This window comes from Lygodium microphyllum, chromosome 22 (genome assembly GCF_053477565.2).
Source record: "Lygodium microphyllum isolate KBCC chromosome 22, Lygodium_microphyllum_v1.1.10, whole genome shotgun sequence".
Taxonomy (NCBI): Eukaryota; Viridiplantae; Streptophyta; class Polypodiopsida; order Schizaeales; family Lygodiaceae; genus Lygodium; species Lygodium microphyllum.
The window spans coordinates 7,982,159-8,005,905 of record NC_141156.1 but is presented as its reverse complement, the minus strand read 5'-3'; the positions used below and the strand labels follow the sequence as shown (position 1 = coordinate 8,005,905).

The following is a 23,747-nucleotide window of genomic DNA, read 5'->3' as shown; positions in this document are numbered from 1 at the left end:
ACCATCACCAAACCTTCTTTGTGTAAAGACATGAATCTATAGCACTACGAGTTTAGGATTGTAAATGCATAAAGGCATCAAACTTATGATACCATTCCCTAGATGCTTACTTAAGTGCATAGAAACTGATTCAGAACTTGCACACTAGGTGTTCCCTAGCCTTCTCCACAAAGGCCTCAAGTTGTTGCATATAGATGTCCTCATGCAAGTCCCCATGTAGAAAATTTGTCTTAACATCCATTTGGTACATGTCTAGATCCACTTGTGCAACCAAGGCCAAAACCAGGTGAAGGAGGGTAATCATCTTGACCAAGGAGAGAGGATCTCATCAAAGTCAACTCCATTCTCCTATTAAAATCCCTTTGCAACCAATCATGCCTTATATACTAGCTTATGGCAACTAGGGGTGCTCCAACTTATACACCCACTTGCATGGCAATGCATGTTTTCCATTTAGCAAGGAAACCAAAACCCGAGTACGATTCTTCTACAATGAGTCAAACTCAAATTGCATAGCCCTTTCCATTTGGCAAGGTATATCATGCTTTCGAGACAAGAACTAAATTTTTTAAAGGTGGTTAGAGCTCTAGAATTTATTGAGGTCGATGGCACAATTTATGAAAAAGTTTATTCCAACTATGAAAGAGATCATTATTACCTAGAAGAACATCATTTTGCCATATGTTTACAATGCAATTAAAAAATGACATTAAGCTTACATATGAAATTGAATGGAATTGTCAAGAATGAAAATAATGATACCAACATTACATGGAGCACTTGTGGATGAGCTACTAGGTTTGAGTGTTGTTGAATTAGTCAAATCAAATATTCTTGAAATAAGAGAAAAACTATATAGGTTCTATATATGTGGCATGTTTGAAATCGCACATGAAAAATAAGTAGCATTTTCCAAAGAAGAATGGTGTTTTAGGCCGCAGGGGGGGGGGGGGGGGTCTCCTTATTGGAACGTTATAGTACTCAAGGTTTTGTATGCAAATAAAACAAAAATTTGTGTATCAAAAGTTTTGATTTTCAAACAAACGTGAAACAAAAAACACTTTGTATAAACATATAGAATCGAAATATACTTTGTAGTTTGGTCATGACTTTCAATTTCTTTTAAAACATACTTATTATAGTTTGCTTATCAAATTACCTAAATTTGATTTATTTTTTCTAATACAATATTTTGTGTGTGTTGGATTCTATATCATATGCATCATTAGAAAATAATCTAACACCATTATGTTTGTGAAATCTCTTGTGACACATTTTTAATATAATTTAGAGCAAAATAATGAAATTATGACTATGTATGCTTAAAAGAACAATGAATCTTTGTTAAAATGACCAAGAAAAAAATTCAAATGTCTAAATATATATTAATAGAGTAGAGATAATTTTAAATATAAAGTATTTATTAGATCGTTTTATATTATAGTATTTGGTAAAATTTTAAACATATATATATACATACATCTATATTACTAAAGTTATAAAGATTATACAATTATAATTAATACTACTAGTTTATGATAAAAATCCAAAATAAAAATTAAAAAAAATATTTTTACAATAAATCTCAAAATCATGATTTATAAAATATTATTAGAACATCAAACATGCGTATACAAATATATATACACACTTATATTATGGTTACATTTTTAATATATACATATATATATTAAGTTAAATAAAATGAATGATAGCATCATATAAAAAGAAACTAAACATAAATAAAATAGAATGCATAAATAAATGTGAATAATCAAAATGACTTATAAAAATTTATGAATGATAATTTTAATGTAAACAATACAATAAAATTATATATCAAAAAATGATCTTCTAAACTTGCAATGCATGACTTGTGACACTATAAAGTTTAGAGCAAATATGGTTAAAACTACCAAATATATTGAAAATTTATTGATATATTATAATTAAAAATACTAAATACATGATAATAAATATATAAATGAAGTAATTATGTAATTTGAAAAAAAGAATGTCAATTTTTTTTCGTATAACATAAGATTCAATTTAAAAATAAACACAATGAAAAGTTTAAATGAAATTGAATAAAGATTGATTGCAGTACGAATGTGACTTATGTAAATCCATGAACTTGGTTATCAACAATAATATCTTAATCATGGTTTGGTAATTAATGTATCAACAAATATAAATATAATATAATATATATTACCAAGTTTCTTAGATGATGAATTGAGCTTGCTAATATAAATAAAACAAAAATGAAATAGTAAAGTACTTACGTACTGGATAAAGTTTGACCTAAACAAATAAGTTATGTTTTTAAATATATTTTATTTAGTACTTTATATAAAGAAAATAAAATAAGCAATAATAATAGTTTGTTAAAATAATTTTTAGAAATGGAAAATTTTGGGAATACAACAAATAATATTGAAATAAATAGTTTGTTATGTAATATTTTAACATTTGAGGAGATTATAAATTATAAAATGAAATGTCAATTTGTAGCACCATGCAAGGATAATAACCCTTTAAGTATATTAAACAATTTAGATTGTGAAGAATTCAAGTTTTCAACTCTTTTATATGATGAAGATATATTTAAATATGAAATTATATGTGTGTGTGTGTGTGTGTGTGTGTGTGTGTATGTATGTATGTATCATGAATAAGCTAAATGGAAATTTTCACATTATAATCAATAATTTGGACAACATATGCCAATATTTTTTAAAAGCATTAAAAAAGATTAAACAAAAAAGTTATTAACTCAGTACTAACTTAGTATGCATAAGAATACCTAAAAGCACACTTTAATGGTAAACAACTCACAGTTAAAGATGTTCAAAACAATACGAATATTTAATAAAAAAGTTAAAGTCAAATATAGCATTCAAAGATTTGAAGAACTTTGAATATCATTTGATTATGGAATATCACTAAAGAAATAAGTTTTCTCCATGATCAGATAACTAGAACAACAAACTTCTTTTGTTACTTTTTCATGTGCTGAACAACTTTTGGGAACCTTTAATGCATTGTTTAATTGAACAAAACCAAAACTCTTCAAATTAGAGCACAAATCAAAATATTAATTATCTTGTACAATTAGATTATTTAATAATGGTAAAGTATTATAATCATAAGTTGTTTTGTAATTTTGATTAAAAAAGATAAACCAATCATCTGACAAATACAATATAATTTTTTAATAATAGAATTTCAAAACATAGGTAGTCAACACAACATGGATTATTATGGAGAAGCACCAAAATATAATGAAAACAATGATAAAGAAAAATGTGTTTTTATTGGTCAAAATATTAGTTGCAATTCAAAATTATTACATTCTAATATTAAATTGATACAAACTCACAACCATAGTTATCATTGTAACTTCAAAGAAACAAATGTGGTTTTCAATTTCCACGTCTATATATGGAAAAACATTAAGTACAAATATTGAAATAAGTTTTATTGTATCAAAAAATAGTGTTCAATTTTTTGTATGGTCCACCTAGGCATCCCTTTTCAACGCATGCAAGGTAATGCTTCAAGCTATGTATGGGTCCTTTAACTTGGAAATTTTATTAACTTCAAGTCTACGTATCCAATCATACTAGCTCATTGACTCAGCTATTGACCTTGTCATTAACCTCCCCAATGATATCTTTAGTGCATGCTTACTGGATATGAAGAAATGTTATGAATCCATTCCTCACAATGGATTTGAAGGCCTAAAGACCATCCTAGGCACCATAATCTATTGGTCTTTTGAATTTGCTAACTCCTTATACATAAAATTCCCAACAAATTCCACCTATGGTTCATGGGGCAACAAAAGAAAATCTTTCTCCCTGAATCTCCAATAAGTTATCTCAATCAATAGTTGGCTTATCAATCATACTTATATCTAATTAAAAAGGAAAAATTTTAAGTAGACCCAAGGCATTCCTATGGGTTTCTCCTATTCACCTTTATGGTGCAATTTATATTTTTTCTACTTTGAATATAAATTTTGCTTAAGACTAGTAAAGCAACAAAGATGGGACATCCTAAAATGGTTCTCTCATTGTTTTTGGTTTTAAGATGATCTTCTTCTTCTCAATGTCCCAAACCCCTTAATCTTCTTCAACACAACAATAAGCAACACAAAATTCTATTTCTCCAATAACGAGTTCATACTCCTAGAAGATGGTCATTACATTTTAGTCTATACCACTTTTCTCAATATAGAATTGATTATCTCCAAGAATGGAGATTTGCTAAAAAGATTCAATAAGAAAAATCATCTCCCTTTTGAACTTATAAGGTTCATTCATAGAGATAGTAATAGACCCTCTAATTGGGCACATAAAATCATTATTTCACAAATCCATTCATTTTATATACTACCAACTCAATGTAGGAAGTTGCATTAGCCATCAAGATGACAAGAAAACACTTTTGCAATGATGGGTTCAAAAAGGCAAAAACATGGAGATTGGTGATCTCTTATTTAGCAAAAGACTTCCTTGGTCTTTTGTTTATCTTTAACCTAGGGACTCTCCTCCATGGTGCACATAGGGGGAACCCAACTTGTGGGTAGGTCCCCCTATGTGGCACCTACCCACTCATAGGTCTCCCTTAGTTTGTGGGTTAGGGTGGGTACCTTCATGCCTCTCTCTCTCTCTTTTTTTCGTAAAAGGTAATTGTATTAATTACGGAAAAAAGGTACAAGATTACATGATTACATGATTGCCTCTCTCTCTCTCTCTCTCTCTTTGTGGGTCTCCATTTGCATTTTTTTGATTCACTTCATAAAATGATACATTGGCAACGTACAAAAATGCAAGATAAGGATAAGTGATGATCTTCCATTATACACACAAATATGAGATCGCACGCACACACACACACACACACACACACACATCTCTTTTCCTTAAACTTTTCTCTTTTCTCTTTTCCCCCATCTCTCTTCCTCTTTTCCTCTTTCTTGTTCTCGTTCTTGTTCCTCTCTCTCTCTCTCCTCTCTTTTCCTTCTCTCCCTTTCCTCTTTTTTCCTTTTTTTTCTTCTATCTCTTTAAATTTTTTATTTTCTTTTTCTTTTAAATTTTATATTTACTCTCTCTCCTTTTATTCTCTCCCCACTTTTCTTCTTTTGGTATCTCTCCCCTTTTCTTCTCCCCACTCTCTCCTCTCTTTTTCTTTTTCTTTTCCTCTCTCTCTCTCTCTCTCTCTCTCTTAAATTTTATATTTTCTCTCTATAATTTTCTCTCTCTCTCTCTCCTTATTTTTATTTTCCTCTCTCTTTCAAGTTTTTTTTCTCTCACTCTCTTTTCTTTCTCTATATTTTTTCTTCTCTCTATTTTTCTCTTTCCTCTCTTTCTCTTTCTCTCCCCCTATTTTCTCTTTCAAATGATATATTTTCTCTTTGTCTCTATCTCTGTCTCTCTCTCTAAGTCAAAAACTATATAAAAAAAGGTTTAAGTTAAAAAAAACTATTCTCTTTTCTCTTTCTTTTCCCTCTCTTTGTTTTTTCCTCTTTCTTCTTCTTCTTTTTTCAATCCTTCTCTTTCTTCTTCTATCTCCCTCTCAAACTGTGTGAAAAACTATGTCAAAAGAAATTTAAATTAAAAAAAACTTTTAAAATGTTTAATTAAAAGAAAAGTTAAAATTAAAAAGTTTAAAGAGAGAGAGAGACTCATTCTTCTTCTTCTATCTTCCTCTCAAAGTGTGTGACAAATTATGTTTAAAAAACTTTAAATTAAAAAGAAGCTTTTAAAAATGTTTAATTAAAAAGAAAGATTAAATTAAAAAAATTAATCTAAATGTGAGAGAGAGAGAGTGTGTGTGTGTGGTGTGTGGGAGGGGGGGGCGGGGGGTGGAGCGAGTGAAAAGAGTCACTCGAGTGGGGCGGGGTGGGGGTGCGTTATCCTTTTGGGGCATTTGTGGGATTTGAGCTAAGTGAGAATGCGACCTTAGTCATGGCCTTTTCTTGAAGTTCGAATTTAGGCAGATCTTCGAGCATGAAGTGAGAGAGAGAGACACAGAGCGAGCGCAGTATGGAGCAGATCGCCTCTCTCGTGGAAGAGCTCTCTGCCGAGATCCGCAGGCAATGGTACCAGAAGAATCCACAGCAGCAGCAGCCAAAAGGAAGTTTCAAGGAATCCGTTCTCGGTTTCATCCACGCTGTCGATTGGACGGTATGCTTCGTTTCATCTCCCCTGATTTTCCGTTGTAGAATAACAAAGTTATCACAACGCATCATTGAACAGCTACAAAGAAGCTATGCCAGAAGCTCTTCACAAAGACGCTGGCGGCTGTCATTGGGAAATTAGCATTAACCTAGGATCGTGAGTTTTCACTGTTTATATCTGGTGACAGCTTAAATCAAACGGCATGAGGCACTTCTGTTTTGCTGCTGTATGCTCGAAGGTTTCAAGGAAGAAACTTTCAAGCATGATCTTGACATTTAAAAATCAGCTGGTTTCTTTGTATGATTTTGAAATTGAGATATTAGCATCAACCTAATATTGTTTGGCATTTTTAAGCTCATTAATGGTTTAAGTACAATGGCACAAGACACACATATGGAACAATATTGTATAGCTGCACGTGAAGATCTCAACAAAGACATTGCCAAATATGGTTTGATATGGAGAAATTGTCACAATAGTGGGCAACAATGGAAGCAAAGAGACATTGCTATAATGGATTGCATGAGCACAAAGAACAAAGAAGAACAATGTAGAGAATACAAGAACTCTCTCGGAGAATGGAATCCATATACTAAGGTTCAAGAATAGTTCAAGGGCTTAGGCATCCAATAGTGTGCATAGTCTCCCTCTCTCCACGAGGATGTAGTCGTGCTGAAGGATGAGTATCTAATGATGACAGATAGTGGGAGAGTGCTTGCCTATAATAGGCAACAAGTAGTGCCAAATAGACTAGTTGGTGAGCCCCAAGATGGGTGCTTGAATACTAGTCAGCTAGGAATAACACTCTTTGGTATAAAATACAAAGTGCACACTAAAGCAAACTCTAGCCCAAGAGATTTCATAGCTCTCACCATGGAGGGTCACAACTTGCATGGCTGATGGATCCTCATATATAAGGTGTAACTTCTCCCACACTTTTGAAGCTGTCTTGCAAACGGTAATTGCCAAAAAGACTTCTTAAGAGATGCATGTGAGAAGAGTAGAGTAGGCACGAGCATTATTTGTCTCCTAAGTAAACATCACCTCCTCATAGTTGTCTTGGCCCTAATGTTTTGGAATAGAATATGGCATGCGAGGATGCAAGATGGCTCCTAGAACAACATGCCATAGATGCTTTTGCACAAACCAAGCTTTCATCACTCTAGGTGAGATAATTAGGCCCCTTAAGCTTATCATTAGTAGAGAAATGTGGAGGTGCCATTTGAGAAGAGATGTAGAGAAGAGGAATTAGAAAGGGTCTAGAGAGAGAAGTACGTGCCCAGACTCGGCCAAAAACCACCAATTCAGCACAAGCACTATAATTCAAAATGCAAAATGAGGTTGTAAATGCAAACGGGGAGTAATGTGCAGGCTGAGGATGACAGAATCAGAGCATGGTTGCAAGAAAAAGGTTGAAAGCAGTGAAATCATCAGCCGATCAGTCAAAATGCAACTTGTTTTGGATGAATTGGCAGCTGTCCAGCAGAAAACTGCAGCAGATGAGGCCCGACTGGCAGTTGAAGAGCAAAATACAGAGACGGAAGTGAAAATACAGCCAGGCAGCATCAAAATACAGGCACATTTAGAGTCATTTGGGGCTCAAAACTGCTGGCTAGCACCATGGCAATTGTTGGGAGCAGTGAGATCAAGAGCAGAAGGAAACACAGGCTGGGTAGAGCAAATTCTACATGATCAGACTGAAACACAGCAGTAGATAGCACAATAGAGAATAGGCTGTGATACCATGTTAGAATAGTGGGAAGCAATGCAAGCAAAGAGAAACTATTGTGGTAGACTGCATGAGCATGAAGAAGAAAGAAGAATGCTGCAAAGAACATAGTAACTTTAAGAGAGAATGCTCGGGAAATGGAATCCATACACCAAGGCACAAGAACAGTAAATACCAGGGCTTCCTCTCTACACCAAGATGTAGCTGTGTTGAAGGATGTGTGTTTGATGATGATTGATAATGGGAGAGAGTGCTTGTCTAAACAAACAAGTAGTGCCAAATAGATGACAATCGGCCAGCCCCAAAAATAGGTGTGAGATAACCAATCGGCTAGCAATAACACTCTTTCATATAAAATGCAAAATGCACACTAAAACAAACTCTTAACCCATGAAACAGACTCTTAACCCATGAGGTGTATACTTTGCTAACAAAAATAAGCCTTAATCTAAGGATCTAGTGTTTCTCATTGTTAGCTTCTAGCTCATTGATAGCTTAAATATAATGGCAAGAGATACTAATGTTGAACATTAGTTTACAGCAATATGTCAAACTTTCAACAAACAAACTGCCTGATTTTGTAATTGAGTAATCAACATTAGCTAGGATAAGTGTTTTTACTATCATGTCTAGTGGTAGCTGCTGGCATAGTGATAGCTTAAATACAATGCCACAAGGCACTCACATTCAGCACTATTTCAAGGCTATACTCAAAGCTCTTCTCAAAGAGACTAGCAAGCATGATTTTGACATTGAGGATTCTATTAGCATGCTTAATTTTTAAAAAATTGAGATCTCAAGGTTTCTATTGTAACCTTTTGCGAGGTACTCAATTTTACTCAAGGTAGAGCTGACCAACAATGTTGAACCTCCTTGCTAAGGCTGAAAAATACTCCTGTCATTGACAAGAAGGTTGCTAGTACATTTGTCAAAATAAAAGCCAAGATTAGGAACTTCAATAAGCCAAAGGAGTTTGAATTGGTATCTAGAGCACATTTTGGAGCGATATGAATGTGCATCAAGTCAAAATTTAGAACACTAATCTGGGAAAGATGCAATTGAAGAGAGATGAAATTATAAAGGTCATTTTCACTTTTGAATTGGATACATTAGTTCCCAAAAGGTAGAAATGATCCTTTTACTCATATGGTACAACAACAATTACAATGTATGTAGGGCTTGCATGCAACAAATCCTTATAGAATTGCAACTAGTATATAGTCCTATGCACTCCTACACTTCTCTGGCATGGAATACACTTTTTTCCTAGTCCATGATAGATTGTTGCTTAGTAGTTTGAATGGCAAGCCTTTGAAGTCTCCACTTAGTGTGAGGATACACGAGTTTGCAAAGAAAACACAAAGCCTAGAGCACGATAACAAATGAACTAAAAAACCATAAATGGAGAAATGAGAAAATAAATGTTGAAAAGAATCAAATGAACAAACGAAGTGTGCTCAATGTGATACAAAGGATGATCAAGGAGTGGAGGGTTGTCCAAGAATCCTTATTTCTCATGGGAGTGAGATAAAGCGTATGTTGATCTTAAACAACGCATACGATATAAGCATAGAAAGAAACATAATTAGATGGATTGTTTATAGAGCCAAATGAGCTAATTCTTGAGCTTGGGAGCTATTAGTAAATGGGCCAAGGTTTTATCACATGAGGCGATGTCTAAGTGGAAGCAAAGGAAGAAAAATAAAGAGTTAAATGGATATAAGTGTGTGTATAAGAGTGGAATGCTCCAACAAAGAAAAAAGGGGCTAAGGAAAGACTTCGCTTATGGTAGTCTAAAGAGGCTTGAGTGTAGATATTCTATGTAGACTAAGAGTCCAAATGAAGTAACCTAAAGATCTAGCTAGATTGGCCTAAGAAAAGACAAACCTGTGAGAGTGCGCAACGGAAGAAGAACACGAACACAGAGGAGGAGAGAGAGACAACAGAAAAATGAAGGAAGAAAATCTGCACTGATTGTAATGAATGCTGAATACAAAACTGTGGATTGATCAGTCCCTGCACGCAGCCCACAGCGTCAGTGAGGGCACCAGATCAGGCTGATGATGACGGCAGCACCGAAGACGGAGGAAGATGATGGAGTCGGAGTGTGCACCTGCCAAAGGAGGGAAGATGATAATACAACTGACTGCCAAGTGGGAAATGGCTATAAATAGCCAAAAAACCCAAAAACTGGCCGACCTGAAATTTGAGGCCATAAATATGTCCGACCAGCATTTAATGCTGATCCGACCAGCATTTAATGCTGATCCGACCAGCATTTAATGCTGATCCGACCAGCATTTAATGCTGGTAAAAATGCCAGGAATGCTCAGAAAAATCCCGGAAAGGGTGGACAATGTCCGGCAGGTGAGGCAAGTTGAAGAATGCAAAAACTGCCCCGGGAAATGCACATAAAATCCCGACTAGAGGAGAAAATGCACTGAAATGCAATAAATTGAGTGCTCTAGAATGAGCTACCTCCTCCATCAAAACAAGTGATAGACAAGTCAGAGCTCCTAAAGTCCTCGTCTGACTCAGACTGAGGCTCACAGGCAGGAGATGACAAGGCATGACAAACATGATTGCTAATACCCCCTCTCAGATCCTGGATGTGTCTGAAGGCCAAGGGAGAAATGGATCCTGGGGTGGCAAGAGGAATGCCAAGGTCGACGAAGTCCGTCGATGGAGACTGCTGCTGAAGGAGCTCCTCATGATCCTGGGAATCCCCCCCTAAAACACTAGGGGCCAGGGAATCCACAGCCGCATCACCGAGATCGTCCCCCTCTGAAAGGGATGGGAGGTACAAGGGAACCACCGGAGGAGAGGGTGGGGGATGGGAAGGAACTTGTGGAATAGAAGGTGCACAAGCGGGAACGGGTGTAGCAATAGACTGCCTCGGAGGACCCTGCATCAAAGAAGGGGAATGGAGCCTGTAAAGCCCGCTCTCCTGCCAACCTGTAGATAAGACAACTCCTGTAAGAGAATCCTCAATAACAACGGCATGCTCGGTGAAGATCACTCGTGTGCCAAGCCTCGTAAGGCCAAAAACTAAGAGGAGGGGAAGGCCCAAATCCGGAACATGTAGGGCCTGTGAAAAGGAGCTCAAAGGTCGGTCGGTAAACAAAGGCAATGTGCCAACACCACTAATAGGCACCGATAAAATGTCACCAACAGTGACTGAACCCTCTGATGGACGGAGATTCTGTAACAAATCACCTCGGGGAGTCATATGACTCGAAGCACCACTGTCCACTAACCAAGGCTGTGTAGAAGACACTGCAGCCACGGAAGAAGGATCCTCCTCCAAAGCATGGATATGAAGGAACACTGACTCATGGGTAACAGCTAGTGTAGAGGTAGAAGAAGGCTCCAAAGTAGATCCACCCTTCGCTCCTGGACAAAGGTGAGGGTACTTCTTCCAGCATTTCTCCTCGGGATGTGTCCCTTTCCCACAGTGTGGGCACTTCGGTCTCTCTGAATCTGAGTCAGAGCCTGAAGAACTGTCCTTCTTCTTAACCTTTGACTTCTTCTTCTTCTTCTGTCCTCCCGAACCTGCAACAAAGGCTCTAGTGGAGTCGGATCCACTAACACTGACCTCTCTGAGTCGCTCGTCATGCTCCAAGACAAGCGGGGATAGCTCCTCCCATAGAAGCTTCTCACGGGTCCTCGATGTAAGAAGGCTGGTGTAGAAGACATCAAACCGAGGCGATGGCAGCTGAGTCAAAAGAATCATAGCCATGTCTTCAGAAGATATCGTCCGACCGAGGGATGCAAGCTCATCCCTCATATCCTGTAATGTGTTGATGTGGTCCTTCATGGAAGGACTACCATCAATAGCGAGTATCCGCAACTTCTTTTCGAGAGATATCCGGTGGGCAAACGTCTTCTGTTGATAGAGAGACGCAAGCTTTCTCCACACGTCTGTTGCAATCTTCAACCTGTGAACATTAACAAGGACAGAATCCTGCAAACTTACAAAGAGGAAAGATCTGGCTCTAGAATTAAGCCGATCCCACAAGGCTGCACGATCCATAGATGTTCCATCTGCGGGATCCACCTTAGGCCGGGGAATAGGAACAGAAACAAGCTCCCAAAGATCGAAGGAGTCCAAGATACACTCCACCTTGCAGGACCATAGAGAAAAGTTGGAGCGGGCAGCTGAGGAAGTACGGGTACTTGTACAGGGGGTACCAAAGGCTGCATCTTCGGCCCACTAAAAGGGGCTCGCCGAGATACATGAATAGAAGGGGGACGGGAAAGAGGAATAGACTCCGGACGACGGTCCTCATGATAGAAATCACACCTCCGTTTAGATGAGTGTCGAGACAAAAGCTCGTCATCTGAGTCATCAAAGCCCATAAACTGATGAGAAGACATCTTCCAATCTGCAAAACACCAAACACCAAAGAAAACTTTGCTGATGCCGAATAATGATCAGCAGTATGGTCACCAATCACCAAAACGTAGGCGGGGGAGGCCTACAAACACCTGGAGTTGCAAAACGCAAGGGTATCTGATGAAGATCACCAGAATAGAAGCCGCCAACACCAAAACGCAGCCTGGGAGTGGGTCACCAGCAGGAGATGAGCCACCAGGAGTGGAAATGACCACCAGATTTGCAAAACGCAGCCTGATGATGTGTCGCCCAGCTGAAGAAGGGGCCGCCTGATGGTAAACGCAAGCAGGAGGGGTCGTTTGATGACGTGGCAGCCTCTGGAGGAGTCGTCTGCAGCAAACGCAAGAAGAATGGCCACCTGGAGGGGCCACCTGGGCAATTGGAGATGAGGCGATAGCAGCAGAAGAGGGGTGAGGTATCTCTCCACAAGGTTAGGTCCTCCGTGCTCTCAGTTAGGCGATGATACCATGTGAGAGTGCGCAACAGAAGAAGGAACACGAACACAGAGGAGGAGAGAGAGACATCAGAAAATGAAGGAAGAAAATCTGCACTGACTGTAATGAATGCTGAATACAAAACTGTGGACTGATCAGTCCCTGCACGCAGCCCACAGCGTCAGTGAGGGCACCAGATCAGGCTGATGATGACGGCAGCACCGAAAACGGAGGAAGATGACGGAGTCGGAGTGTGCACCTGCTAAAGAAGGAGGGAAGATGATAATACAACTGACTGCCAAGTGGGAAATGGCTATAAATAGCCAAAAAACCCAAAAACTGGCCGACTTGAAATTTGAGGCCATAAATATGTCCGACCAGCATTTATTACTGGTAAAAATGCAAGGAATGCTCAAAAAAATCCCGGAAAGGGTGGACAATGTCCAGTAGGTGAGGCAAGCTGAAGAATGCAGAAACTGCCCCGGGAAATGCACATAAAATCCCGACTAGAGGAGAAAATGCATTGAAATGCAATAAACTGAGTGCTCTAGAATGAGCTACCTCCTCCGTCAAAACAAGTGATAAGACAAGTCAGAGCTCCTAAAGTCCTCGTCTGACTCAGACTGAGGCTCACAAGCAGGAGATGACAAGGCATGACAAACATGCTGCTAACAAAACCTAACTTAATTTACATGATTATAGCATGACTAGCCTAAGGATCTTAAGGAAGAACTAGGAATCGTAAGAATCCAGCCTAAACTAGAATGATTACCGAACCAGCCAAATAAGCTACAAGGCATTGATTGAGGGGGGATTTTGAATCTATAGCACCAATGGTAATCCATTGATGAATGTGAATATCAAGGGTGGAGAATGTGCGCTATTGCCTTGGGAAAATTTTCTCTTGTCCATTATGGAGTGGCTTCACCATTGCCAAATGGGATTGAGGTTGGTTTTGGTGTTACTAGAATACCCTTGGTTGGTGAAGGTTTAATTCTAGGTGCTGGTTTGATACCTTGGGCCTTTGAATGACAATTGTCATCTATGTGGTTGGGTTTTCGGGAAAAAGTATACTATTGAATCCTATAAGACTGTGTTGCTAGATAACTCTTTGTTTAGGTAGATTCTGATCAATTTAGGAGCCTTCTCTAGGATATGAGCAGAGTGGGAAGTAAAGAGTTGATGGCTGAATAATCAAAGATGAAATAGGATGTCCACAAAATACTCTTTTATGGATGATTTTTGGGTGTTCTATGTTGTTGTTAAAAATAAAACATTTTATTTTTAGAAATGCTTTTAAGTACTATTTGGGGCTGTTTTAAGGAGCTTAAATTAGGCATCGATGTCTGTAAATCTGAGATTGATGCATGTTGTAATTTTGTTCAATGCGGGATTGATAAACTATGAAGTTGTCGACAGATGTAGATTTGTCATTAAGTTATAGGAGACTATCCACAGCAAGACACAAGGTTGAGGATGATGATGATGATGTTGGACAGTAGGGTGGCTACTGTAACAGCTCCAATGTAGGGTAGATGATGTTGGATAGTAGGTTGGTTGTTGTAGGATGATGATGATGATGATGTTGGACAGTAGGATGGTTGTTATAACAACTCCAAATGTAGGGTAGTTGGTGTTGAGCTAAAAGTGCATCACATGCTAATTACCCCCCAAAACAAGCTTTAGTAATTAAATTACCAAACTTTCATTTTAAATTATTATTTTTTATAGAGAGAGTGTGTTCCATAAGCCAAATCCTAATTTGGGAGGAGCCATCTATAGATAGATGGGCTGTCCACCACTCAACCTTAATTTTGTTTTTGCAGTTTGCAAATACCTTGTCTCTATGTCCATATCCCATTCGCAAAGGACATCTTAGTTGAGCTGTTGCCTACTATTATTCATCATTAGATGCTTGCTTTCCAGCCCCCTACTATTGTTGGCGATTGTTTCCAATCTGCTGTCATCATGGAGACTGTTGCGTTTACTACTAGTCATTCTAGCTTGCATTTGCCCCTACAAAGCTATCACCAGCGATCGAGATCAACAAGAGCCCTACATTTACCTGTTTTTGTTGCTGTCTTACATTGCCATGTGGCATACGTTTTGCAATTTGTAGGTTTCGTTGAGTTGCCACATCATCAAAATTGCTTGTATTTGCTTATTTTTCATTGTATGTCAGTGTTTGTCATTGATCTAGCCGAGCTATATTTGCTACTAGTAGACATGTTTAGAGGCTGTTTGCTATGTTTTGGGATTTGTTGGAGTATGACACTCTCTTTTACTCATACTCTTTGCCCCGGTCCTAGAGACACGAGATTTTGGGGTCAATATTTCACATAGCATAGTGTGTTTGCTGCATTGAGCATTGTATTTATTCATTATTCAGATTTTTTTCATATTTCGCATTCATTGTCTTTGTGTTACCCTAACTCTAATCATGTTTGTTTATCAGTCTATGCGTTTGTCGTATGATTGTGTTTGTATTTTGTAGTCAATCATTTCTTTACGTGGTGTCAAAGCCAGGTACTCCATGCTTTTTGAAAAAACCTAGGTCCTTGATTGGAAAGCTCCATCTTTAGAATTAGAAATAACAAAGGGAAGATGACATCGCATACTTTCACACCAACTCAGTCTCTAGAGGAGTGTATGTCGAGAATTGAGCAGGAGTGGCTTCCACAGTCAACTTCGCAAGGTTTTGATATGGTCAAAGATACTTTTAACTATCTTGGAGAGACACATTCTTATGCTATCGCAAACGAGGAGCTGAAGCTGATTATGGCTCACAGAGCCAAGAAAATTAAAGAGCTTGAGAAAAGAATAGGACTTTGACAATAGCTACTCAATGAAGGTATATATGCTTTCTTTCTTGCTAGATGTTGTATATAAATCTAATGATGTAGGGCCATTGAGACCTCTATCAGGGATGGATGGGCCTCCCTTTTGAAGAAAGAGATCCAAAGTATGTACCTTTCTTTTAGACTTTTCCATCTACTTCATTGCAAGGTACACAAGTTTCTACTTTTGTTCCTTTTGCCTCTTTTAGATATACTTCTTTGTAGCATTGCGGTAAAGATATGAGGAAAAATACCATATATTGATCATGGAAACGATTCTCTTGAAGATAAATTCTTGTACATTTATACACGAAGATGTCTAGCAACTCTTCTTTCACATTTTTGCTCCTTTGAATTATGTTTCTCAAAGTTGAAATGAGTGTGGTGTTTTCTCTTTTACGCATTCTGTATCATCATCATTTCAATTTTCATCATTAAACCAACAGAATCAATTTTATGCATTCACATCCACATCATTTACATCTCAATTTCAAAACCCATCCATTCGACCCATTTCTTTTGCTACATCTCCATTACCATTTAGACCATTTACCTTTCCATTTCAGACACCATACACCATACCAATGTCATGCAATTTTATATCCATACTATGAAAGCAGATGAGAACTTGTAGCTTCATGCATTTAAAGGTTTGGAAGCATGATATGACAAGTGAGGTTGTTGGAGATCTTGAGTCGTTGTAGAGTCTTGATTCAATGGTTTAGTCACAATTATTGAATTTGGACTTAAGGGCAAAAGGAAAGTCAAGTAAATTTGTGAGCAAGAATTAGAAAGCATGTGACCTTGGGTAGGGGAGTAAGTGGAGACTTGTGAGACGGCTGGGAAATGCTTTATATGTGAATAGAAAGGCCATATTGCTTCTAAGTGTCCACATCAATCTTCTAAAGATGCGGAGGATAAAGATGCGCCAAGTAAAAAGAAGCCCAGCATTGGCTTAGTGCTTGATATGGTGGGAGATCAATTAGCTGATGATGCTACAGAATTGTGCAAAGCTTGGGGAAAGATTAGAGATTCCACAAGTGCTTATTTTCTTTGATCCTAGAGCTCGTGCAAACTTTATTTCACTGGCATTGGCAGCTAAGGTGGGTATACGTCTCAAGGAAATGGGACTAGTTGGACAGGCTGATTTGGCATGCCCATGACAAACTGAACCTGTCACTCCCATTCTTGGAAAACTCCGTATGGACATCTAGAGCTATGTGGATATAGAGGAGTTTTATATTAGGCCTTTAGAGGGCTGTGATGTTCTGTTGGGTATTCCACGGTGCGACAGGAAGCATGTTATCTTGGATACTTACAATAAAACGATTACTCTTGTACATAGGAGCAAGACTCACATGTTAGATGTGAAGCTTAAAGGAGAGTCTGTCCCAGTTGTTTCTGCTTCTACAATTACTTCTATAATGAAAAATCATATTTCTGCGTACTTGGTTTTGCAAAGCAAGTTAATGAAGTTGACAGTAATGTGTCTGTACTAGATGAAAGTAGAAGGGCTTTCTTGGATAAATTCAGTGATTGTTTCTCAGATTCATTACCAGGAGAGTTACCCCGTGAGAGGCTTGACGATCATACCATAGATCTTATTCCAGGGACTAGTCCGTCTAATAGGCCACCGTACAGGGTCAATGCAACATAGTAGAAAGAGATTATGACACAGGTTAATGAGCTTTTAGAGAAGGGACTAATTCAGCCCAGTAGTTCTCCGTTTTGTTCACTTGTGTTGCTAGTTCAGAAAAAGGACGGCTCTTGGCGAATGTGTATTGACTATAGAGCCTTGAATAAGAACACGATCAAGAATAGGTTTTCGATTCCAAGGATAGATGACATTCTTAATCGATTACAGGGAGCATGAATGTTTAGCAGGATAGATTTGAAAAGTGGGTACCATTAGATCAGAATCAAGCCAGAGGATATCCATAAGATTGCTTTTAGAATGACATTTTGTCTCTATGAATTTTTAGTCATACCGTTTGGATTAACCAATGCTCTTGCCACGTTTAACATGATGATAGATAGAAATTTTCGCCCTTATCAAAGTTTCGTTGGCACATTCTTTGATGATATGATTATCTTTTCAAAGAATAAAGAGGAGCATAGAAAACACTTAGTTATAGTCTTTAATGAGCTTAAGCGTAACAAATTGCTCCTTAATGGCAAGAAGAGTGAATTCTTTTTTAAAGAGATTCACTTCCTTGGACACATAGTTTTTAAAGATTGTGTGAAGATGGATCCTACAAAGATAGAAGCAAATGTCTCTTAGCTAGACTTGAAAACCGTTCATGATGTCTACAGTTTCCTTGGCCTATGCTCTTACTACAGAAGATTTGTAAGACACTTTGCAGAGATTGCTTCTCCTTTACATGTGCTTGAAAAGAAGGATGTCAAATGGCAATGGATTGACAAAGAGAAATCGGCATTTAGATGTTTGAAGGGGAAAATGACTACAAATCTTGTACTGATTTTGCCAGATTTGTCTAAGCCATTCGTAGTGCAATGTGATGCATGTGGAAATAACATTGGTGCTATATTAATACAGAATGGCCGAGTTGTGGCATACGAGAGTAGAGTACTCTTTGTCGTTGAAAGGACTTACCAAATTTATAAGAAAGAGTTATTGGTTGTGATCCATGCACTTTCTAGTTGGAAGCACCATTTGCTTAGTGCCGATTTTGTAGTGCAAACGGATCATCAAACACTTAGATACTTTTTCACACAGGCTAAATTGTCAAAGAAACACATGCGTTGGGCAAATTTCCTATCTATGTTTCATTTTCAGATAGTGCATGTGGAAGGCAAGAAGATTGTAGTTGCAGATGCTTTATTTCGCAAACCACAGGTATCACCTGTTTCAATTTCTTATCACCATGAATTGGATGATATGAAAGGGCAGTATGCTGATGACGAAGATTTCTTTGAAATCTATGAACTGATCAATGGCCAACATCATGATCATTATGTGTTCAAAGAAGGCTTTATCATGATGCATGGAAGACTATGCGTTACAAAACAGCTAAGGCCAAAAGTTTTATTAGAAAGTCATGCTCCCCCGTATGCAGGACATTGTAGTATAGATACTACAGTCAAAGCAATAGAGACTTTCTTCTATTGGCTTGCCTTGAGATCTAATGTTGATGCATATGCCAGATCTTGCCTTGTATGCCAAAAGGTCAAATTTGATAAACTGAAGGTACTAGGGTTATTGCAATCACTGCCTATTCTAGAAAGGCTATGGAAAAGTATTGCCATGGATTTCATTTTTGATAGGGAATGATGGAATTTGGACTATCATTTGCAGATTCAGCAAACATGCACATTTCATTCCTGTTAGGAAAAATGTTAAGTTAGAACACATGGTAAAGATATTTATGCATAATATTTTCAAGTACCATGGAATGCCACGGTCAATTGTCAATGATAGAGACCCGAGAATGACTAGCTTGTTTTGGAAAGCATTGTTTGAAAACATGGACACTACGCTGAAATTTTCATATCCTTTCCATCCACAAATTGATGGACAGTCTGAAGAAGCAAACTCGACTGTTTTAGATCTATTGAAGTGTTATGTTTCAGATCATAAGACTTCTTGGGAAGGAAGAAAGTGCCTCCCATTTTGCAGACAAAAGATAACATTTTGGAAGCAGATCGTTATGGAAAAGATTGGAAAGAAGCATATAAAAAGGTCAGGTATGCCTTAGAAAAGTCACAAGCTAAACAAAAAAGAGCTACTGATAGTCATCGTCAAGAACTCTTGTTCAAAAAGGATGATTGGGTCTTATTGCGTTTTGAAAAGGCACATTTGAGAAAACAGAAGGGCAAGGAATGTTTGTTTTCAAAGCTGAGTATGCATTATTATGGCCCTTTTCAAGTCTCAAAGAAGATCAATGACGTGGCATATAGGCTGAAATTGCCAAAGAATTGAAAAATTCATAATGCATTTCATGTGAGGTCTTTTATTGGTGAAGTGCCAGAAGATACGGTTCAAGAGGAACAACTTGAAGTAGAGGAATTAGATGAGATTCTAGTTCTTGAGCAAATCTTGACACATAAGGATAGGAAAGTGAAAGGTAGAGTTATAAGAAGATTTTTAGTGAAGTTCAAGAACTATTCACCAATGGATGCCAAATGGACGGAAGAGGTTGAATTGGCAGATTCGTCTCAGTTATTGCAACTTTACCGAGAAGCTTTCTTGCTGGAACCTACAGTGACTTAGAATGCTTTTTGAAACAATTCACATTCTCTACTGTACAGTTGAATACTGCATCTTATCGGATAATACACAATGTATGGTTTATACTTAGCATTAACATATGTATCATTGAATGAAATCTGAGTGCTTTGAAGTTGTATTTGTTGCACTTCAGTTGAATGATTATACATGTTGTGACACTAATAGTTTGGGGATATGTGCTGTCGCCCTTTGTTGCATCTGGAAACATGTATATTAGAAAGGCTCTTAGTAACCATAGTTGGATACAGGATGTGATTCTCCACCTATGTGAGACTTGAACTTGCAATGGCACAAATGGTAGTGGGGAAACTCCTACCATCGCCTTGTGTCATCTGTTAGCAAGTGATATATGCGATGGCACTAATAACATGGAGAATCTTGTTATCATTATGTGTCATCCATTAGCATGTGTGGCATGCACTCCAGATCGCTTGCTTCTTTCAAGAGGGGGGTATGCTACCAGGTGGTGATACTTTTTGCAGTTGCTTTCCTTATTTACTTATATAAATATTTTATTATTCTTTTCTTTAGTTGATGTTGCTCTTTACGCCAAAATTTCTCTTGGATTAAGTCAGGATCTTTGCATGGCCAGAAGAGGTAGCCATTGGGACAAATTGGACCAATGGTTTGTTTGAGCCTTGGGACCGGTTCCATATTGAATGGGCACTAAAGAATAGAATGCCAGTGGTTTGGGACTGTGTGCTTAGCCACTGGAGATGGTGTAGGACAATGAGCCTGGCCAAGACAAAAGATGCACATGTGAGAATGCTCACGGAATAAAAGTCACCGTATCTGAGCCACATTATACTTTTTGATGTGGTTGCAATGATAAAAGTTGCTCAAAACAACTTGAGGAATGCAGGGGTCACTATCCCTAAAATTTAGGGAGTTACTATTTTTGGACCCCAAAATTTGTTCGCGTCATTATTTTCGTTTTTGCACGAGGATTAATTCTTTGGTTTGTCTCGAGGTCAAATTTTGCACCGATCACGGAGAATTTTAGATCGGAAGGTTTAAACGGGAAAATTATTACATGTATGCCATGTGTCACAATGTGGGCACAAGTTCCCAAAAGAAGGAGAGAGAGCATTAAAAAAAACGTTATAAGCAAGAGGTGCGATCTGATTGTGAAGTTTTCAAGGGCTGAGGGCAGATTACTGCAAGTATATCAGCTATGGAGAATACTTGTTCATCTCTGACTCATGTACGGAGGTAGAGCTTGCTGCCTTTGGTCAATTCTCTCTCTATTCTTAGAGGAAAAGCTCTGCATGATGGCGTGATTCCATCGAATGTATAGTTCTGTGTTTTTTTTGCATTTCTGCTGAGGCAAGAGCCTCACTGTCAAGGTTCAGAAGCAGCTGATGGCTTCTCCAATGTAGGAACTAAAGAAAGTGATGACCACGCCACACGGGAATATAGGGTTTTCAGCTCTCATTCAGTGCTGTTTGTGAGACTGTTTTACTACTGGAATGATGCCAGGGTCAAAGGGTTTGTAGTCCATCTGGTATGGAACAGATCTGGAATGGAATAAGGCTGAGAACAGGACAAGAAACAGTAAATATAGAGTTCGGCAGATTGCAATTCTACACTTGAATCATTGAGTTATGCTCACAAAAAGTGTTTTCCTACTTTCGATGTTGTTTTGGATATGTTGTACTATCCTTATGCAGGTGAAATTTACTCAGAAAAGATGAAAGCCAACTGTTCACAGGTTTTGTACTTTGGAACACACACACACACACACATATATCTATATATAAATTGTAACCTTCCATCTTTTTATTGATAAAGAAATACCGAGAGGGGCACCGGTCTTCGGGGCCAATCTGGTACTAAGCGAGGGAGTGAGGTCTCTATTTGTGTGTGTATGTGAAAAGACTAGGTATTAATTGAAGGGACTACCGCTTTATGTGAGTCATAGACCGGTTACATGGACAGCTGTTCTTCTGTACAATACTTAGTAGAAAGAAGTCAGTTGTGTAAATACTTGGTCTTTATCAAAATTTGCATATTTCACTTCATTTCCGACTTTTGAAAAGCTCCTAGGAAGGTAACAATGTGCAAACCACCACTTGGCTCATTTTCACAATATGCATATTTACATTTGAGTGCTTCATTGTTGTTTGTAGAACTAGTTTTCTTTGCAAAAAACACAGAACAGCAGCATCAGCAAGAAGCCTGAAATAAAACCTGTTTTTTGAACCACAGATCATTTGACAGCTATAGGTAAAAAACATCTCACACTAATGAAAGTTTTCGTTTCGTGTGGTTGCTTGCAGGCTTGTATGTTGCTAATATATTGCTATTGTCATCAATGTGGTTCACGTGTACATTCTAAAGTAAAGAATTGTGAAGTTTGTGGGTTTCCAATTTGAGAGTGTTTGGGGATGTGTGTTTATATCATTTCAGCTGTCCTTTATCTGATTACAGGAACCATGGTTGATCTCACTACTTGTATGTCATGTGGTTCTGTTCTTCATCGCCATTAGAACAAGGAAAAACAACAATCTACAAATGGCACTTTTCTTCTCTGCGTGTAAGCATAAATGAAAATTGCTTATTACTTTCTTAATCTGTGAATATGTTTGTTGTAGAGTTGCACTATTTTCAAGTCTTTTGATCTGTGACAATGTACTTTTGCTTGCAGTATTTGGTGTGTACATGGCAGAGAGATTGAACAGGCTTCTGGCCCATAAATGGACTTCTTTTGCTCACCAGCCGTACTTCGATCATCATGGCATCTTCATGTCAACAGTCTGGTCAGGTCCACTACTTTGTGTATCATGCCTGATTTTGGTAAGCATTAAGGTTTATGAAAGTATGTTTCAAGCAAGTTAAACGAATGTGTTCAGTTCAGGTTTATGTGCGTTGAACTTGATTGGTTTGCAGGTAAATGGTTTGGTGTCTTTGTCAACTCTAATGATAAAATGGAAAAGAGCAGAACTCAGGCATCGAGCCCGACTAGCAAGTGCTAAAGAAAACAAAGTGGAGTGATATTGATCTGAGTTTATGATGTGCTTTCACTGGTGCAACCGATGCAGTCACAACACAGTGCTTCTAATGGCAGCAGTCTTGTGGACTTGTAAGGTTCGGTGGTAATTCTCCTAAGTTACTGATAGTAGAAGACCCAGGGCAATATGGCCGAAAATTGTGTGGAAGGTGAAATGGGTTGCTGGTCTACACTTGGGTACAGTAGACATTAAGGAAGAACTTCCGGAGAGCATCCTCATAGGTTTTCCCTTGATAAGCAAGGAACAGGTTGGACACATTGCTGGTTATCTTTTTTGTAGACCATTAACAAAGCTCTATAGTTGAAGGGCGTGGATCATGCTCATGGCTTAATGTCTCTCTCTGTCTATGTGCTGATCTATATATAGGTGAGGCTTAATGTCTCTCTCTGTCTATGATCCACGGCTTAATGTCTCTCTCTGTCTATGTGCTGATCTATATATAGGTGAGGCTTAACCTCCCGAGTGGTCATATGAGGGAGATAGAGATTTAAATGTTATAGCTAATCTTAGAAGTTTCTATAGGATATCTTTGCTCTTCTATTCCACGGATGGTGTGGTGCTTATTAGATTACAAAGGCTTAGTAGCTCCTTTTTCTTTTCTCCTCCCTTCATCTCGACAACATTGATAATACATAGTGGCAATGCACCTTCATGTAAACGAAAGATGCTGACATTAGTTGTGTAAACTATTTTCTCTTCCAGGGTAAACTATAGATTGCCTAGTGAAAAAGATATATTTGTGGGGTGGATTTCACATTTTGTATTTTTTCCGAAATTAGAACGTTTTACTATTTAGGGGAAATCAAGAGGAGTTAAATGAGTTTGATATTGGATTTTTTTAAATTTTAGAATCTCTTACATAATTACAAAAAATACAATTTTGGGGGATTTCTCAAAGTAGTG

General features: G+C 37.9%; 1 protein-coding gene across 1 annotated transcript; it reads left to right on the top strand.

The window, feature by feature from the left end:
- Positions 1–5,913: 5,913 nt before the first annotated feature.
- On the top strand, positions 5,914–23,237 carry LOC148016872 (uncharacterized). Its single transcript, XM_087662650.1, has 4 exons — positions 5,914–6,194; positions 22,264–22,369; positions 22,481–22,629; positions 22,723–23,237. The coding sequence occupies exons 1-4, from the start codon at positions 6,054–6,056 to the stop codon at positions 22,825–22,827; spliced, it is 501 nt and encodes a 166-aa protein (XP_087518776.1). The 5' UTR covers positions 5,914–6,053; the 3' UTR covers positions 22,828–23,237.
- The last annotated feature ends 510 nt before the right edge of the window (positions 23,238–23,747 follow it).